This window comes from Pristis pectinata, chromosome 25, assembly GCF_009764475.1.
Source record: "Pristis pectinata isolate sPriPec2 chromosome 25, sPriPec2.1.pri, whole genome shotgun sequence".
Lineage (NCBI taxonomy): Eukaryota > Metazoa > Chordata > Chondrichthyes > Rhinopristiformes > Pristidae > Pristis > Pristis pectinata.
Genome location: NC_067429.1, coordinates 23,043,757 through 23,062,764, shown reverse-complemented (window position 1 = coordinate 23,062,764; position 19,008 = coordinate 23,043,757). Strand labels below are relative to the sequence as shown.

The 19,008-nt window shown below is 43.4% G+C and overlaps 1 protein-coding gene across 1 annotated transcript in view; it reads left to right on the top strand.

Annotated features, from left to right (window-relative positions):
* The window catches only part of adam11 (ADAM metallopeptidase domain 11), a 134,164-nt gene that overhangs the window by 41,315 nt on the left and 73,841 nt on the right, over positions 1-19,008 (top strand). Inside the window, exons 5-6 of the mRNA XM_052038782.1 lie at positions 14,658-14,740; positions 17,606-17,669. Of these exons, the coding sequence (XP_051894742.1) occupies positions 14,658-14,740; positions 17,606-17,669 (147 nt within the window). The remainder of the gene's footprint in view (positions 1-14,657; positions 14,741-17,605; positions 17,670-19,008) is intronic.

Genomic DNA, 19,008 nt, shown 5'->3' with positions numbered 1-19,008 from the left:
CTTTGTTCTACTGCACACCTCAGTGCCCTACCATTCACTGTGCAAGTCTTACCCTGGTTTGTCCTCCCGAAGTGCAACACCTCACACTTGTCTGCATTAAATTCCATCTGTCATTTTTCAGCCCATTTTCCCAGCTGGTCCAGATCACTTTGCAAGCTTTGATAGCCTTCCTCACTGTCCACTGTGCCCTCAATCTTAGCGTCATCTGCAAATTTGCTGATCCAGTTTACTATACTATCGTCTAAATCATCAATATAGATGACAAACAACAGTGGGCCCAGCACTGATCCCAGCAGCACACCAGTAGTCACAGGCCTCCAGTCAGAGAGACAACCATCTACTACCACTCTTTGGCTTCTCCCGCTAAGCCAGCATTGAAGCCAATTGACTACTTCATCCTGAATGCCAAACAACTTAACCTTCTGGACCAGCCCTCCCATGCAGGACTTTGTCAAAGGCCTTGCTAAAGTCCATATAGACAATGTCCACCACTTTGCCTTGATCAACCTTCCTGGTAATCTCAAAACTCTAAGATTGGTTAGACGTGACCTGCCACGCACAGCCATGTTGACTATCCCTAATCAGGCCCCGTCTGTCCAAATACTTGTATCCTGCTCCTCAGAATACCTTCCAATAAATTTAACTACGACTGACATCAGGCTCAGCAGCTTATAATTTTCTGGCTTACTCTTACAGCCTTTCTTAAACAACAGAACAACGTTAGCTATCCTCCAGTCCTCCGGCACCTCACCCATGGCTAAAGGCGTTCTAAATATCTTTGCCAGGGCCCCTGCAATTTCTGCACTAGCCTCCCACAAGGTCCAAGGGGACACCTCATCCGGCCCTGGGGATTTATCCACCCTAATACACCTCAAGACAGCAAGCACCTGCTCTCCTGTAATCCAGATACGGTCCATGACCTCCTTTTCTTCAGACTGTCTCTCGACTAAATACAGATGCAAAAAATTCATTTAAGATCTCCCCCATCTCTTTTGGCTCCACGCATAGATGACCACACTGATCTTCAGGAGGACTAATTTTGTCCCTTACTATCCTTTTGCTCTTAATATAGCTATAGAAACCCTTGAGATTCTCTTTCACCTTGTCTGCCAGAGCAACCTCATGTCCTCTTTTAGCCCTCCACAATTTCTCTCAAGTGTTCTCTTGCATTTCTTGTACTCATGTCTCATTTGATCCTAACTGCCTATTCCCGATGTGTGCCTCCTTTTTTCTTTACTCGGGCCTCAATAACCAAGGTTCTCTAAACCTGTTAGCCTCACTTTTTATTCTAACAGGAACATACAGATTCTGTACTCTCAATATTTCACTTCTGAAGGCCTCCCACTTACTGAGCATCTCTTTGCCGGAAAACAACCTATCCCAATGCACGCCTGCCAGATCCCTTCTGATGCCCTCAAAATTGGCCTTCCTCCAGTTTAGAATCTTAACCCTAGGACCAGTCCTATCCTTTTCCATAATTATCTTGAAACTAATGGAGTTATGATCACTGGATCCAAAGTGTTTCCCTACGCTCATTGCTGTCACCTGCCCTGTCTTGTTCCCCAAGAGATCCGGTACTGCACTCTCTCTAGTTGGGACGTCTACATATTGATTAAGGAAACCTACCTGAACACATTTGACAAATTCTATCCCATCCAGTCCTTGTACAGTATGGGAGTCCCAGTCGATATGAGGAAAGTTAAAATCACCTACTAGCACAACTTTATATTTCCTATAACTTATCTGTCTACAAATTTGCTCTTCTAAATCCCATTGACTATTAGGAGATCTATAATATAGTCCCATTAACATGGTCGTCCCTTTTTTTTAATTCCTCAGTTCCACCCAAATTGCCTTGGTAGTCGAACCCTCCAGTAAGTCCTCTGAGCACTGCCATGACATTTTCGCTGATGAGTAATGCCAACCCTCCCCCTTTAATACCTCCCCCTGTATCATGTCTAAAACAACAGAACCCCAGAACATTGAGCTGCCAGTCCTGCCCCTTTTGTAACCAAGTCTCACTAATGGCTACAGCATCATAATCCACGTACAGTTCCAGACTCGAAGTTCATCTACCTTGCCTTCAATACTCCTTGCATTGAAATAGATGCAACTCAGAACAATAGTCCCACCACACTCAACCTTTTGGTTTCCATCTTTGCTTGTAGACTTAACATCTGCTTTCCCCACAGCACTAGCACACCTTCCCGCAAGGATATTGGTTCCCCTTCCAGTTCAGGTGCAAACCATCCCATTTGTACAGATCCCACCTGCCCTGGAAGAGAGCCCAATGATCTAAAAATCTGAAGCCACCACCACCACCCTCCCCCCATCATCTCCTTTAGACACGTGTTAAACTGCACTATCTTCCTATTTCTTGCCTCACTAGCACGTGGTACAGGTAGCAATCCTGAGATCACCACCCTGGAGGTCCTGTCTTTTAACTTAACACCTAACTCCCAAAACTGACTTTGCAGGACACCATGTCACTAAGCTCTCTGTCTCCTCCCTGTACTCTGACTCGTCATTATTTGAGATGCGGCCCACTACGGTGGTATCATCTGCAAACTTGTGGATGGAGTTGGAGCATGATCTGGCCACGCAGTCATGAATGTATAGGGAGCAGAGCAAGGGGCTGAGAAGACAGCCTTGTGGGGCACCAGTGTTGAGAATAATCGTGGTGGAGGTGTTGCTGTCTATCCATGCTGATTGCGGCCTGTTGGTTAGGAAGTCGAGGATCCAGTTGTAGAGGGAGGTGTTGAGTCCCAGGTCCTGGAGTTTGGTGATGAGTTTGCTTGAAATTATAGTATTGAAGGTGGAGCTGCATTCAATAAACAATAGTTATGGACTGAGCAAGTCGTGTCTGTGATATCACTGATAGTTCTTTAGCCTACACATGTTCATTAACCATTCAGGTAAGGCACTAGAATGGCAAGAAGCTTTGGAACCCTACTCATTAGGAGGAGATGGAAGGGAGTCCTTAATACACATAAAATAGCTTGGAGCTTAGAACAGTTGTATTAGCATGCTTAGCATTTCATGCATATGGAATATGTAGCTGAGTGAGTAACATGTATAAATATTTGTTCAAACTGTTCAATACAGAAAATTTATGCAGATGAAAAAAGTTTGAGTTAAAAGCTCATCAAGCCAATGATGAAGATTAGGCCTTTGCTATAAATAAGTAAATTGGGCCTATAATTTTCAGTGGTAGCACATGAGGTGTTACCTCCAACTGTGTTTTGCTCAGGAAGTTGTGATGATCTCCGAACTCTCCTCCATTTAAATGTTAATGGTCGTTACTGATTAAAATCTCATTCCTGTACCTCATCCAGAGATGGCGTGAAGCCCAATGGGCGCTGGGTCTCTCCTCAGGCTATAGGGAAGGGTGTTGACTCATCAAGCCTGTTGTCAGACAAACTACTTCAACTACATAAAAGTCATTTGATATCATTCCTGTCACCTTAACAAAAAATGTTTTGCAGTTGATGTCTGCACATCATTTCCTGGCAAAGGGACAACTTCCTGTCTCTCATCTGCAGTCACCTAAATAAGTAGGATGTGTGGAGGACCCATTCCCATTATCCTCTCCATGGGAAAGCACATGTCCTCTCTCCACTGATAGGATGCTGGTAATCATGGATTTGTGCTCCAAGGGCACAGTGGGCAGCTTTGTCTGGCTATGCAAAAAGGTGCAGGGTCATAGTGATTGTTGCCATTACTTTGGTTTACCGGAATGTAACTAATGTTTAATTTTTTTTCCTCTATAATCAAATCAGAGACGTGGAAGAGCCCATCACGTGGGAAGATGCTTAAAACCAGTGGAGAAGGGAGCCCCACACCTTTCTGTCTGCCCATCACCCACGTACTCCTCCCACTGGTTCCCCTTCCCCTCTACTCCCCCCTGACCTCCCCACCTCCATCCCTTTATTCCATGCTTCACCTTCCTCTCCTTTTCGGTTTCCATCATCTTCAGTCCTTTGCCACTTTCACCTATCAGAGATACAGGCCCTTCGGCCCACTGAGTCAGTGCTGACCATCAGCCAGCTGTTTACACTCACCCTTCATTAATCCCACTTTTGTTCTCTCCACACTCTCGTCAGCTCCCCTCAGATTCTACCACTCGCCTACACACTAGGGGCAATTTAGAGTGACCAATTAACCTATCAAACCATAGGTTTTGGGGATGTGGGAGGAAACTGACGTACCCAGTGAAACCCACGTGGTGCAAACTCCACACAGACAACACCCGATGTCAGGATCGAACCCGGATCTCTGATGCTGTGAGGCAGCAGCTCCACTTAGTTGCACCACTGCGCCGTCCCAAACTGATCACCAAAACTGCGTGCAGCAAGATCCCGCAAACAGCGGTGTGTTAATGCCTGCCAGTCAATATTTCAGTCATGTTGGATGAGAAATATAAATTAACCAGGACATCAGGAGGATATCACATGTTCATAATGAGAACTGTCACATCAGCTCTTTTACCTCCTCCTGAGAGGGTGAATGTCCTCGGTTCAAAATCTCATTTGAAAGATGGCACGTCTTATTACTGCAGTAGTTTGGCGCTGCTTTGAGTTCAGAGTTCTGTCATAGGCAGATAATGCCACATGGTTGCATTTACATTGCTCCCCAAATAACATCTAACTAAGTCAATTCTGCCCAGCAAGATTCATAGAGCTGCAAATATTCTAGTTAAAATGGTGCAATGAATTTCAGTTTTCTGGGCCTGAAAAATTATTTAGTAGCATCATCATGACTGATTATACACTAAATCTCGAGAGAGCCAAAGGACTGGAGATGCTGGAATGTAGATGAAAAACACGGTGATGCTGGAGGAACTCAGCAGGCCAGGCAGCATCCGTGGAGAAAAGCAGGCGGTCAACGTTTTGGTTCAGGACTGAAGATAGGAAAAGGGGAAGCCCAATATATAGGAGGGAAGAGCAGAGCAGTGATAGGTGGACAGAAGAGGGGAGGCGGGGTGGGCACAGGGAGGTGATAGGTAGATGCAGGTAAGAGATAGTGATAGGCAGGTGCGGGGGAGGAGGGGAGAGCAGATCTACTGGGGGATGGGTCAAAGGTAAGAAGAGAGAGGAAAAAAAGGTAGGAAAAAAAAGGCTAGGAAAGGGAAGAAGAGAAGAAGCACGGTGGTGGAGGGGGGTGGGTTGTGGGGCAGGGGGGTGGGGATTACTTAAAGTGGGAGAATTCAATGATCATGCCATTAGGCTGCAAGGTTCCAAGATGGAAAATGAGGTGCTGTTCCTCCAGTTTGCGCTTGGAATTCTCCTGGCAGTGGAGGAGGCCAAAGACTGACATATCAGTGATAGTGTGGGCGGGGGAGATGAGGTGACTGGCAACGGGGAGATGCAGATCGCGGTTACGGACAGTGCGCAGATGTTCTGCAAGATGGTCACCTTGTCTGCGTTTGGTCTCACCAGTGTGGAGGAGCCACACTTGGAGCACCGAATGTAGTAGATGATATTAAGGAAGGTGCAGGTAAATCACTCTCACCTGAAAGGACTCTTTGGGACCCTGGATGGAGGTGGTGTAGGGGCAGGTGTTGCACCTATTGTGGGAGCAGTGGAAAGTTCCCAGGGTGGGAGCGGGATAGGTGGGGAGGGGAGGAGAGAGCAGTCCCTGCAAAAGGCAGAAGGGGTGGGAAGGGGAAGGTATGGGGGAAGGCTCTTCACCAAATCAGCAAGAATATGGCTAGAAAGGGAAATCCCTTTCTGTCAAACACTGCAGCAACCCAGACTGGCTCAGAGAGACAACTCTCTGCAGCCATTGACTCAGTTATGATCAGATGTGGTATTGTTTTTTTAATCATTAGCTCGTGGATTGTTAATTGCAGAGGTTAAACTGATAGTAAATAAAGTAGGATGAATGGAAGCATGCTGAGTTGTGTGTAACATCACTGGTGTTATGGCTGCAAGCTCGAGAGAGATTTGATGCACCAGCTTTAGACCAATGATGGCTGCTCTCGGGCAGATTCAAACAGGCAAAAGACATTTGTTAATGAAACTTGTTGGCGAACCATTAGGAGCAAGTGAAAGCCACTGTTTATACTTTTCTGGTTTAATCTAGTGCATTCAATACAGATTTCTATTTATAGAAGATACTTAATTCAAATGAGCGCTTGAAACTGACTAACATACATTAGGGCTGAAACAGTTAAGAAAAATATTAAATCCTAGAATTCAGAATTAGAAACAACATTCTGCAATTGCATGGCAGGTCTGTCAACATCTGAAAATAGAACAGTTGGGCCAGTGTTTGAGAGAGGCTCTCCACCAACTGCTGTGAATTTCCAGCATCATCTATTTTTAATTGTAGAGGGCCTATAAATCATCTGAGTGTGTGATTTCTGCCTCCCTACTAATCAATCATGGACACTTCCGTATTTTTGGATTCTGCAGGATTTTTTCCACTTCCTACCCCTACCATAAACCTTAAATGAGCTGGAAATGTAAACAGCATCTGCTGATAGGAGGGAGAGTGTGTTAACCCTTCAAAGACTGCACAAGTACAAGAATGTTACAATAATAAAAGCAAGACGATCAGCAGGTCAGGCAGCATGTCAGGAAAGAGAAAGGGTAAACATTTCAGATTGAAGACCTTTGATCAGACCCTTCAGATTTCCAGCATCCAGTTTTGTTTGAGTTTCATTTACTAAGATTAGCAGCATTCTTTACAAAGTTTGTTATAATATCTTTGAATTCCATATTATAATAGCACAGTTTTGATTCTCCCTTTTAGAAAATAAACATAATCTTTGTGCTGAGATCTAGCTGGTGGTGTTCTACCACATCATGGATGAGAATATTCCTGGATTGTAGTTTCCTCTGCTCAGGCTGTTAGTGTTAATGACCTGCCAACCTGCCAGTTACACGGGGCTCTATGTGGAGCCTGGAGCCCATCCTTATCCAGAATGGAAGTATTGGGCAGCTCTGTGACCACTCTTGGATACCCAACTATGGTGCAACAACTCCCAGTTTCCATGCAGTGCAGATGGAAGCCACACAAGTGGCCTGTGCAGTGGAACTGTAACCTCGACAGAAGATTACATAGGATATGCTGCACAGAATCATGTTGTTAATCCCAACCAGTCCGTGCTCCTCCTGTCTTTCCTCATTTGTATCGATCAGTGTAACCATCCATTCTTTTGCTTTGCTTGTCCAATTACCCCTAACTGCATTTGAACTCTTCATTGAGTACTCCTGATAGCAGGTTCCACATCCTCACCATTGTTCTTCTGAATTTTCTTTTAGATTTCTTGGTGAAAGTCTTAAATTGATAGCTTTTAGTCATGTTGTTCCCCAAAACTGGATACATTTCCTCTGAATCCATTCTATCAAAGCATTGTACAATTTTACAGACCTCTGTTAGAGACCCAGTCAGTTCTTCGTGTATGGGCAGGCACGGTAGTGTAGTGGTTAGCGTAATGCTTTACAGTGCCAGCAACCCGGGTTCAATTCCGGCCACTGTCTGTAAGGAGTTTATACGTTCTCCTTGTGTCTGTGTGGGTTTCCTCCCACGTTCCAAAGATGTATGGGTTAGGAAGTTGTGGGCATGCTATGTTGGTGCCAGAAGCGTGGTGACACTTGCGGGCTGCCCCCAGAACACTACGCAAAAAGATGCATTTCACTGTGTGTTTTGATGTACATGTGACTAATAAAGATATCTTATCTTATACATATACTATCAGATTTCTGGTTTCCACCCTTTTGATCTTCTCTGCACCCCATTCAGTGTTTCCCTCATGCAAGGCTATCGTGCTGCCATTGGAACTCAGACTGCCGCAGTTATGGCTCTGCAGAGTCTTTGTGGAGCTCAGAACATTCCAACTATCTATCACCCAGTGGATTATTACAATTGTCAAGGTTCTATCCTGGGGGAGTTGCCACATTTCCATGGAGAACTAACTTGCTGACCTTTCTTCGGGAGACAGATTTTATGCCCCTGCTACAGCCACTGCAATAGGGCTCTCACCAGTATCTATTAGTCACCTTGTCTAGGCTGTTTCGGTTCGTGGTGAGATGGTGCAGCCTGAAGACGAGTTATCTGGACACAGATACTTGGAGCCATCTCTCACTGCAATGTTTAGCCTCTGCCACAATAAGGAACCAATCATCTACCAGCTTGGCTGCCGCAGTTGAGGAAGCACTGCAAAGATATAGCAGAATTGGCAAAGATACAGGAAAAGTGGCACCAAAGGAGACGAAAAGGGTGATTGGCCTACAGTTTTGCTATTGATTAACTGCATAAAATTATTGGCATGCTCAGTTGGTTGCTGCCTATATTCATAAGAAAACATAAGCTTCCTAGATGTTATAACACTGAACATCAAGATCTTTAAGCAGTGTTGATGTGCTGTTTGCATGTTTAAGGAGTATTGGCCTTTGCTATTGATGGGCAGCTCAAGGTTCACCTGCAGCCCATAATACCACGTATGCATAGTCTGTTATTCCCCAGAACTTCAAGATTCCCACTAGCTAGGAGTAGAGAGCATCTCATGGAATCGTAGAGTCGTATACTCTCACAGCAGGGAAACAAGCTGTTTGGCAAACCATCAAGCACCCATTTACACTAACTCCCACGTTCCTGTCAACTCAGCCCAGATTCTACCACTCACCTACACACTAGGGGCAATTTTTACAGTGGCTAATTAACTTACCAACTCTCACATCTTTGGGGGTAAACCCAGAGGAAATGCTTGAGGTCATGGGGAGAACAAGCAAACACCGCACGTGGCACTGGAGGTCAGGATTGAACCCAGATTAACGAGACTGAGGCACCATCTCTACCACCTGCTCTCTGTAGATTCAATGATCAATTGAAAACTGAGAGGCCTGGCAGATATCAGCTACCATCACTAGAATGATTCAGAAGCCAAGAATCTAAGAGCCATTGAGATCTTCTTTTCCAAAGGCAGCGTGGTTTTGCTTGCAGCAGGTAGAAGAACCCAGTGGCCATCTTAATTTGAACATCTTAGTCCCTGGATAAATCATATCTCAACCATGTGGAAATTGGAGCATTGTCCCTCCGGCTCAGAACCCCACTCCCCTCTTCCACTGGCTCCTCCTATCGATGAACCCTTGCATTAGACACCTCCATCACCTGTCCCTGGTCCTGCTGGAAGTGCAAGGGCACCACTGCTGGAGCATTTTTCTTTTTTGATAAGTAAAACCATCACCTCACAAAGAGGAAAGAAACCTCTGCAATCATTGCAGCTCCAGTGTTCAACCTAGTTGGGCATAGCAATCTCTGCTCCAACAACCCCTGCAAGTAATTAAATAGTGCAGGTCTTGAAATACATTCTGCTAGTCAGACCAACTTTCCTGTGCTTGCTTCTCTCCTCCCTCCCCGTCTGTATTCACTACATTCACGTACTCGGATGTGGCAAGAGCAGTCACTAATTCACTGTCACTTCTGGGTACTCTGCATCCTTCTAATGAGTCCACGGCATACATGGAACTGCACCATAGCATATTGTGGGTAGCATGACCCATTTATAATAGTGCAGTCATGATTTCTGATCAAAATTGTGCACAAATGAGGGGTGTTGGCACTGATTTTAAAAAAAAACAGGGACCTATTAGGTCAAATTTATTGGCTGAGGCTGCTCCTGGAATGTGCATCCATGTGGCTGTTGGCCAGGGACAGGATTAGGCCCAAGTACAAAACAGTGGTCAGTCAGCGTTTGGGCTCCCTGGTGAAATCGAGAGCTGTGACAAAGAGTGATTAACGTTTGTGGAGTTGTGCCTTCAGAAAGAGTCCTTAATTTCAGAAGAGGATGGATAAAAATTGTACTGCATCTCAATTATTGAACCGTTTGTTTTTCCTCTTCAACTCCCCAACCTTGGTCCTCTCCTCAACAGCCATAGTACTGGTTTTATAAGGTATCTCTTTGCTAATATATATTTCAGTAGCTTTTCACTAAAAGCTAATGTGACTAAAAATTGCCACTGAATGAACATATTGAAGCTTTAGCAAATTTTAATGATACTCTTAAGGTTCCACAAATAATGTAGGAATTGTACTTAAAGCCTGAATGTAGTCTCTTGTCATGTTTTCCACAGTACTGGTTCTGTTACAAAACCTCACATCTCACTGCTGTTTGAACATTGCTTTAGCAGCACTGAGCCTCCTTCAGAAGTGCCCGATTATTCCAGCTCTGTTTGCTTGAAACTGGGGAGACGTCAGGTGAAGCAGAAATCCGCTTCCTCCAATTTGCTGAACTATTTTCATTGTGAATTGAGCGGTATTCTTTCCTTGTACCTTGTCAAATTTGAAGTGATGTCTCCTTAGTGGGAATAGAATCAGCATTGGGAAGGACATTCTGTGAGAGCACACGATTTAAATCGTTAAGGATCAATATGACTGGAACAGAGGATGGAAGTGATCCATTGTGTTTATCACCCAGACCCAAGTTATTTTTAGAATTAGTCTGATAAATGCAGTCATCCTTACCTCTGTGAAGTTGCTCATCTATATTTTAGGACATTAGGATTGCATATTTTGCACAGCGGCAGAGACTTTGATATTGTTAGATCTCTTAGAGTTAATCAGTGAATGTTATTTTCTTTTATGCTGGCTTTAGGAGTCACTGATATATCTCAATGTAAAATAAAAATTCATTAAATGACTTCATGAAACAGATTTTAAGGTACTTACGTTCAATTGTGGTTCAAAAAGCGTTCAGCAAATGAAATGGCTCATTTCCAACACTGATGCATTCCCTTTTATAAAATATATGTTGTATTATTTGAATTAAACTAACCTCGCCAGTAGTTGTGATTACAGGATAGCATCATGGTGGATGCCTGGAATGTGTTGCCTGATAGGGTGGTGGAGGCACATTCATTGGGGGCTTTTAAGAGGGGCTTGGATGAGCACATGAATGAGAGAAAAGTGGAGGGATATGGGCATTCTGTAGGTAGGAGGGAATAGCTATGTCGGCACAACATTGTAGGCTGAAGGGCCTGTTCTGTGCTGTACTGTTCTATGATCACTTCTTCTGGTGCAAACTGCCCTGGACTCTTTACTGGATGTTACAAGTTGTGAAATATTCAGTGGATGGTATCCCATATAACTAGGAGACGCAGAAACTGTAGATGCTGGAATCTGGAGCAAGAAATAATTTGCTAAAGTAGCTAAGCTTGGTAAATGTGACCCATTGAGTTCCTCCAGCAGATTGTTTGTTGCTCCCATATGACTAGCTTTATTTTCAGTTGGTTCCATGGGAGGGGAGCCTGCCTGCAGTGAATTCTGATGTACTGAAATGCTTTTCAAATGGAATGAGTTCATATTGTAGTATACTATCTGAAAGGATTGAGATTTCTGTCATCATGAAATGTAATCAGCAAGGAAGGTTAACTCCAGTGGGCTCCTCTTGACAAAATGCTTGGAGCAGGTTCTTGACAGAATGAACAACATGTTTCATCAGAGATAAGAACAAGATGGTAACACCCCTGGTCCAAGCACAGGCTCCTGTTATATCGTCATCCAAGCGAAGAACTGCAAAGACATCTGCATCACCCATGCCATGACAGGCGCCTACAACTGTCGGACTGACCACCACCTCGTGTGCTCAATTATCTTCATCAACCTGACCCTAAATCATCAGCGCCAACAGAGCCATAAGAGGTTCACGTTGAAGCTCTCGCAGACCCCACAAAGCCAGCGCTTCTCAGACAATGCCAACAGGAGCCACAAAGCTTCCTCAGTTTATGGGCTTCCTTGAAATAATCCATTATTGGGCACCTGTGGGGAGACTCTTGGCTTTTCTAACAAGAAGAACCAGGCAGGGTATTATGAGAATGGCCAGGAGATCCAGGAGCTAATAAACCACTAATCAGAACCTGGTTTATTACCAGTTACTTGTATGTTGTGAAATTTGTTGTTTTGCGACAGCAGTACAGTGCAAAGACATAAAGTTACTATAAATTACAAAATAAATAGTGCAAACAAAAGGAATAACGAGGTAGTGTTCATGGGTTCAGAAATCCGATAGTGGAGGAGAAGAAGCTGTTCCTAAGTTGCTGAGTGTGGGTCTTCAGGCTTCTGTACCTCCTCCCCTGATGGTAGGCATTCCTGGATTGGAAGCTCCACCTTTCCCCTAGGGAAAGGAACAGCTCTATAGGTACAGAGGAAGAATATTCAGGGATGTGCTGAAAGCTTCCCTGAAGAAATGCAGCATCCCCACTGACTCCTGTGACTCCCTAACCCAGTAACACAGTGTGGAGCAGAAGTATTCAAAATAATATTGAGAACTTCAATCCATACATCAGGAGCACACAGAACTCTGCGTAAGCAGTAGAAGCAGCAGACCACCTCCCAAACTAGCCACAGTCATCTCCTCCCTCTGTAAGAGGCTTTGGTTCCATCATTGGCCACCTTAGAAACCACAGAACTGAAGTGAACATAAGTTATCCTTGTTCTTGAGGGACTGCTTAAGGAAGAATGAAGTGACTGCATATTTATTACTGGCATGCAAACTAGTCATTTTCTTACAAGCACAGAACTGCAGAATAATTTGAAGGTAGCGCTTTTCATGATTTAAAATAAAGGAATCTTTTGAAATCACATTGTGTTGTGAACACTATTCCTCTCAACTCCATCCATCAAGGTAGCATACACAATGGTGTTGGTTACTTGGTGAATACTGCCAGCAGGGTGCCGGTCAGAAGGACTCCCAGGACCATGTTGTGAACATTCATTCAGTGGCCCTGTGGACACTATTAAAAGGATTCAAAAATAAAAAGGCTGGTAGAACTCAACCAGTCAATTGGTATCTGTTCTGCAGAAGGGTCATCAATGCAAAATGTTAACTGGTTTCTCTGTCCATAGATGCTGCTTGACTGGCTGAATTCTTACAGCATTTCTGTTTTTGTTTCAGATTCCATCAGTTTTATCTGTTTTCCATTAAAAGAATCCATTCCAGCTGAGCTGAAGGAGACCAATCCTTAAGCAGAATCACATCAGTCAGGATGCATTACTTTTGTCTCACTAGCTAACTAATAACTTTTCTAGCTGCATGAATTTGTGAGCTGGTCCATTTCGGTATGCTGGTTTCATTCAAGGCCATGTAAGAAACTGGACTCACATGACACATCACAAGGGCACTCAAGGACGAGAAAGAGAATTTTAGAAAAAAAAAATCAACCGATTTTGATACTATGTAATTTTAAATAAATCTCCTGATATGCTCTTTCTAAGCTGTTCATTGTTACTACAATCAGAAGTAACTTGAAATGGTTTAGTGCCTTTGGGTGTTCTCCACTGATGAAAGTGAAACACGTTGATGACTGTCAGGGAATCATTTCACATGGAGTATGATTACTGTGCCTCCAGCGAACATTCCGAATCTCAGACTGGGATCATAGGCCCAGGAAGTGCAGAGGATCAGGCAGAGTAAAGGTGCAGCATCACACCTGACATCAGACACTGTTTTCCTTTTTACGTTTGAATGGAGGTGAATGGCTGTTTACATCAAATTGATTAAATCTTCTTAAAGCAAGGGCAAGGTTCCATCAATGTTAGTGGAGAGAAGTTTGTGCGGTGTGCAAAATTGGCTATTGACCATTTTGCATCAATGTCTTGGATCAGTTTTGTTCCCTCTACCCCCATCTATCAACCTCCAAATCCCACCAGATAGAGAATTTGTATTCTGTCTCTGTCTCTGCTAATTATTCAGATCAGTGATTTACGGAAGGCAAAAGCACAGTAGAAATCCTGTGACTTAAAGAATAGATGGTGGATGGAGAAAATGTAGGAAGCTCAGAAACTTGCCAACAGCCATCAGGTTCTTCAGCACTGTAAAAGCCATCCATGCCCAAACACCAAGAATCCCTTTATCACACTTGTTTCTAATGATATTCTGACATGAATCCTTATTGAGGCTATATTCAGTAACCTATTTTCATTGGAAATGGTAACAGGGGTTACCGTCTGTCAAACCTTTGCCCATTTTGTTTCAAGCTTGTGATCTCATTGAAGCAAATCTATCTGTCCCGTTACGTGAAAGGCTCGTGTTGAAAGGTGCGTCTTATAATTTACCTGCAATGCTTAATGCTTACTTTTGCAAGAAGCTAAATTTGCTTTTAAGAAGAGCTGTCCTGAACCCTTTCACTAGAATTGTCTTTGAGCGCTACCTGAAATCATGGTACTGCATGCAACGTGTTTGGTTTTCTTTAAGATTCATCTGACTAATGATGGACATGTAACATTAGGGAGAGTGTTTTGACTAAATATCACTAATCGTGCAACCTACAATCAATCATAGAATTGGTCTTTCTGTTGTGGAGAAAACAGAGTGATGTGGAATTGTGAGAAGCTAATGCTTCATTATATTCTAAATATTTTCTACCTCTTAAACTATCCATCACCCTAATGTCTTTCCAGATTAATGTGTGAATATTTCTCATCCATGTCCATTCGTGGTATGTGATGTTGTTCTGGAACCTGCATCAACACAGCAGCAATGGAATTGATCTTTATCCAGAGATCTTTTGCTTTGATACCAGTAGCTTAAGAAAGTAGCCTGTTGTTGGATGGGAAGCTTTAGGTGGCCAACTGTGAGCTTTGCATGCTAGTTTAATGCGCATTGCAAAACCAGTACATGGCATAACACTAATCACACTGTTGTTCATTTTCAGGGTGGTGAACATTGTTACTACCATGGGGAAATCAGAGGACTTTCCAACTCATTTGTGGCCATGTCAACGTGCCACGGACTGAAGTAAGTAAAGAGAAGGGTAATGAAAGCTGCTAAAAATCTCTCATTCTACGTGGACATTGGCTCAGATGTTTGTGGGGTAGAAAATAGGGAAGTGCTGGGTGACTGTGAGGAGCAGATGAACAGGGGTCTTGTTGAAATTTAATACGAGAATCTCATTTGATTTTAATCCGTTTCTTGGCCATTAGGAGATGTGGAGGCCTTTGGTAGAAAGCTCCGACAATTCAGAAAGATTCAAGGGTGATGAGAGCAACAGGGTTGACAAATGGAAGGGAGGTGTAGCTGGAAGAGGGCAATGGGCAAGAGTGGGAGTAGGGGCAAGGGGAAGCGATGGTGAGGGGGAAAGGGCAGGAGGGGAGATGGGGATGTGATAGGGAGAGGGGCAAAAAATGGGATCCAACTAGTAATTGGGAAGACAGGAGTGGGAGAGATCACAGGACTCGTTCTTCGGGGATTGGGGATGGGAATGAATGGTGGGAACACAGCTATTGTGGAAGGAGGTCTGTTTGAAAAGCTGAGGAGAAGCACAACTCATCTTCCATGCCCACCGACAGTGTACTAAAGAGCAGTATCTGCCCAGTTCAGCTCCTTGTGTCTCCATTTTGCTGGCAAATTACTCCAAAGCCAGCCAACCAGCTTTGCGTTTCACTCAGGTCCCCAACTTCACTGGGAAAGCCTCAAGTATTTCAGTAAGTTGCTCATCTCCCGAGCGTGGGACACAGGCACATCAAGCAACATTGATAGGTTGGGGTGGCATTATGACATTCAAAACCCCCGTCTTGGATCTGTCACTATTCAGCCTGACAAATGTTTTAATATTTATTGTTGGAGGAAACAGTGTTGCTATTTTATGATAGAAATTAATTTCTTATTTACAAAATTGCCTGCAAAGATATTTAGAAATATGCTGATGGGCTCTAGAAGTTGTCACTTTTAAATAATAACTTTGCAACTAGGAGCCAAACTGTTCACTTTCATGGTGATTCCAAGGTTTGATAACATTTTGGGATCAATGGCTCAACATTTCTGCAGGTTATGCTTATTCTTGCAGGTGGCAACACTCTTATAACTGTTGCTATTGCTGTCAGGTGGGGTATGATGGTGTGATCAAAGACTCAAAGAGCCAGCAGCCAAGGGATTGGTTCCTGAGCAACTCACAAACAAGAGAAAAATTGCAATTCAGCTGCCTTAAGTTGGAGTGATTTGTATTCACTCTTTTGTCCAAAAGTTGCATAGTATGACCTAGATTTTCTTTGACATGATTTCAACGTTTTGTATGCCAGTGCATTACTACTGTGTGCTAGTTTCTTGTGCAAGATTTTATAAACTTGGTGATGGTTAGAGTTGAGGACTATGCACCAAAATGGGACTGGGAGATGAAGTGAGAGAAGAGGAAGATGATAACTGATTTCTGCCTCTAATTGTGACAGTGTCAAAGGAGCGGGCACAGCCAGGCATTCCAAGTAGGGCTACAAATAGCTGTAACGCAAAGTCACCAGTTGATGCTCAGTGTCTGTGTGTGCCAGAATTAGCTGTAACATAAGTGTCCTGTGTATCATGGTCTGAGGGGAATAATTATTGCTTTGATGCTGTCAGCCCTTTGAGGATTATTTCATGTGATAAACTGCAAAAGTTTTTGGTCACAAAAAGTTTCAGAAGCAAGTACTTGGAAAGAAAGCAATTGGCTGGCTCCGTAAGATGTTTCATGAATAAACCACCTTTGCTGATAGTTTAAATTGCTGACTATTTCCAATATCTTAGAGAGTGAATAAGGCAATACTGAAACGTTCTTCCAAAAGTGCCAATTGATGAAATTGTCCTTGGCTTGGAATACTGAGTGCCAGGTGCATTCCCACCCAATGGAGACAACATATGGACATGCACTGAGAAACCGTGTGATGCTTGAGAGAAAATTTAATGAAGCAAGCAAAGCCATTCAAGCTATCAGATTATCTAAAGAGTGAAGGGAGTGAAAGAAAGAGTTCACACTACATTGAGTTGGCTATGGCAGGTAAACCAGAGCAGTCCAAAGTAAAGGGAGAGAATTGTCCCACTCCATCATGTGCTCAAATGAAACTCTGAAGAATGCATTTTAAGCACATTTCAACCAAACCGAACATGAAATAGCTGACTACTTTCTGTTTTTACTTGCATACATAAGGTGGTTAAGAATTCTTTACTTTATTGTCCAGTGCATAAAATGAGGAGAGGAAAGTCATGCTAGAACTCCAGAAAACACTAGTTAGGGTACATTTAGAGCACCAATACAGGGGGGATGTGATGGGGTTACCAGGTGTTACCAAAGTTGGAAGAAGTTTAGTTATGAGGAAAAGTGGGCTAGCATTGGTATGTTGCTTTGGAACTGAGAAGCCTGAGGGGAGGTTTAATTGAAGAGTATAAAAGGTCTAGAAACATCCAATTTGACTCGGTAAGAGGCCAGTAATCAGGGTTATAGGTAGTAGGTAGAAGAGTTTGAGGAGAGCTGAGGATTATTTTCCACTAAAAGTGTGGTGAGGTTCTGTGAGGGTAGTACAATCAAAAACCTTCAGTACATTCAAAAATACCTGGATAAGCACTTAATTGGCTGAAATCTACAAAGATGCAGGCCAAAAGCGGGGATGTAGCATTAGTCTGAAAAGCTCTTTGTGAGCTGGCATGATCACAATAGGCTGAATGGCCTCCTCTGTGCCATAATTACTATGATTTTATTACATCCAGCAGAAGGAAAGGTAGGCTGGGTGTTGTTGGGGAGACTGTGATTGAACGTTTGGAAACTGTAGGTATCTCATTAAGAATTGTGAATATATTTTACTTAGCTTAAAATATATTGGAAAGTCTAATTTCTAATTTTTAATTCCTTTTCTCAAGTGGTGTATTTTATGATGGGAACTACACTTACATTATTGAACTAACGGGCAGCAAGACTGATCAGGTAAGCCCAGGCATTTAAGATATGTTTTTGGTAACTTTATCCATTTATCCAACAGTGTGCTAATGTGTTTCAGTTGGAGAACTGGGCATCAATAGAAGTTGAAAAATCTGCCTTATAAATTGTTTGAATAGTACCTATATCAGATTACCTTGTCTCTTCCAAGTACTTGGAAGGTATGCTTCCACCTTGAAAAGGTGAGGGTACTTGACTAGAAAGATTCAGCTTCTTAACTGCATAGGATATACAGCTCTTTGAGACCGCATTAAAAAGAAGCAAAGAACAGTCTAGGTTTCTTCATATCCACTTAATGAGACAAAGTCCCATTTTAGATTAAATGTGACACAAAGGTTTTCGACTTGCTTCAGAGTGGAACTGTTCTAGGTTGGTGGTTTGTTGTGTGAGGAGAGATTATGGACTTATTTTTTACTCTTGAATTTAGAAGAATGAGAGATGATTTTGTTGAAAAATACAAAATTCTCACGAGGCTTGAGAGAATAGATGTTGGGGTTGATGTTTTCCCTGGCTGGGGTACTTAGAACCAGTGGACACAGTCTTAAATAAGGAGTCAGTCATTCAGAGGAAATATTTTCATCCAAGACCTTTGAAATTCAGTATCTAAGGTGGAGGCTTGGTTGTTAAGTATATTCAGGACAGAGATAGATGTTTAGATTTTAAGGGCTATCCTTGGCCCCTGACTGAGATTTGCAGTAAATGGTAGCAAGAAAGGAGCATGCTGCACTACAGTGAGAGACAAGAGACTCAGCAGATACCAGAGTCTGGAGCAATACCCATAAAATGCTGGAGGAACTCAGCAGGTCACGCAGCACGTATGGAGAGAAATAAACAGTCGACGCATCAGGTCAAGACCCTTCATCGGGACTGGAAAGGTTGAGGGCAGAAGCCAGAATAAAAAGGTCGGGGGAGGAGCACAGGTTGGCAGGTGATAGGTGAGTCTAGGTGAGAGGGGGACCGTAGGTGGGTGGGGGAGGGGGGATGAAAGGGAATGATGTGAGAAGCTGGGAGGTGATAGGTTGAAGAGGCAAATGGCTGGAGAAGAAGGAATCCGATAGGAAAGGACAGTAGACCATGGAATAAAGGGAAGGAGGAGGTGATGCTGCACTACACTAACTGGCAGTCAAAGACTTGGAAGTGGGTTTATTTTCCTGGTAGGTAAGCTCCTACATCGTGGAGCCTTGCATTCGATATGGAATTGATTAGAACAGGAAGATGCCTGACGTGCTACAAGCTGAAGCAAAAGACAAGCCACTGGAGGAACGCAGTGGGTCAGGCAGCATCTGTGAAGGCAAAGGGACGGTTTCGGGTCAACATCTCCCTGCAT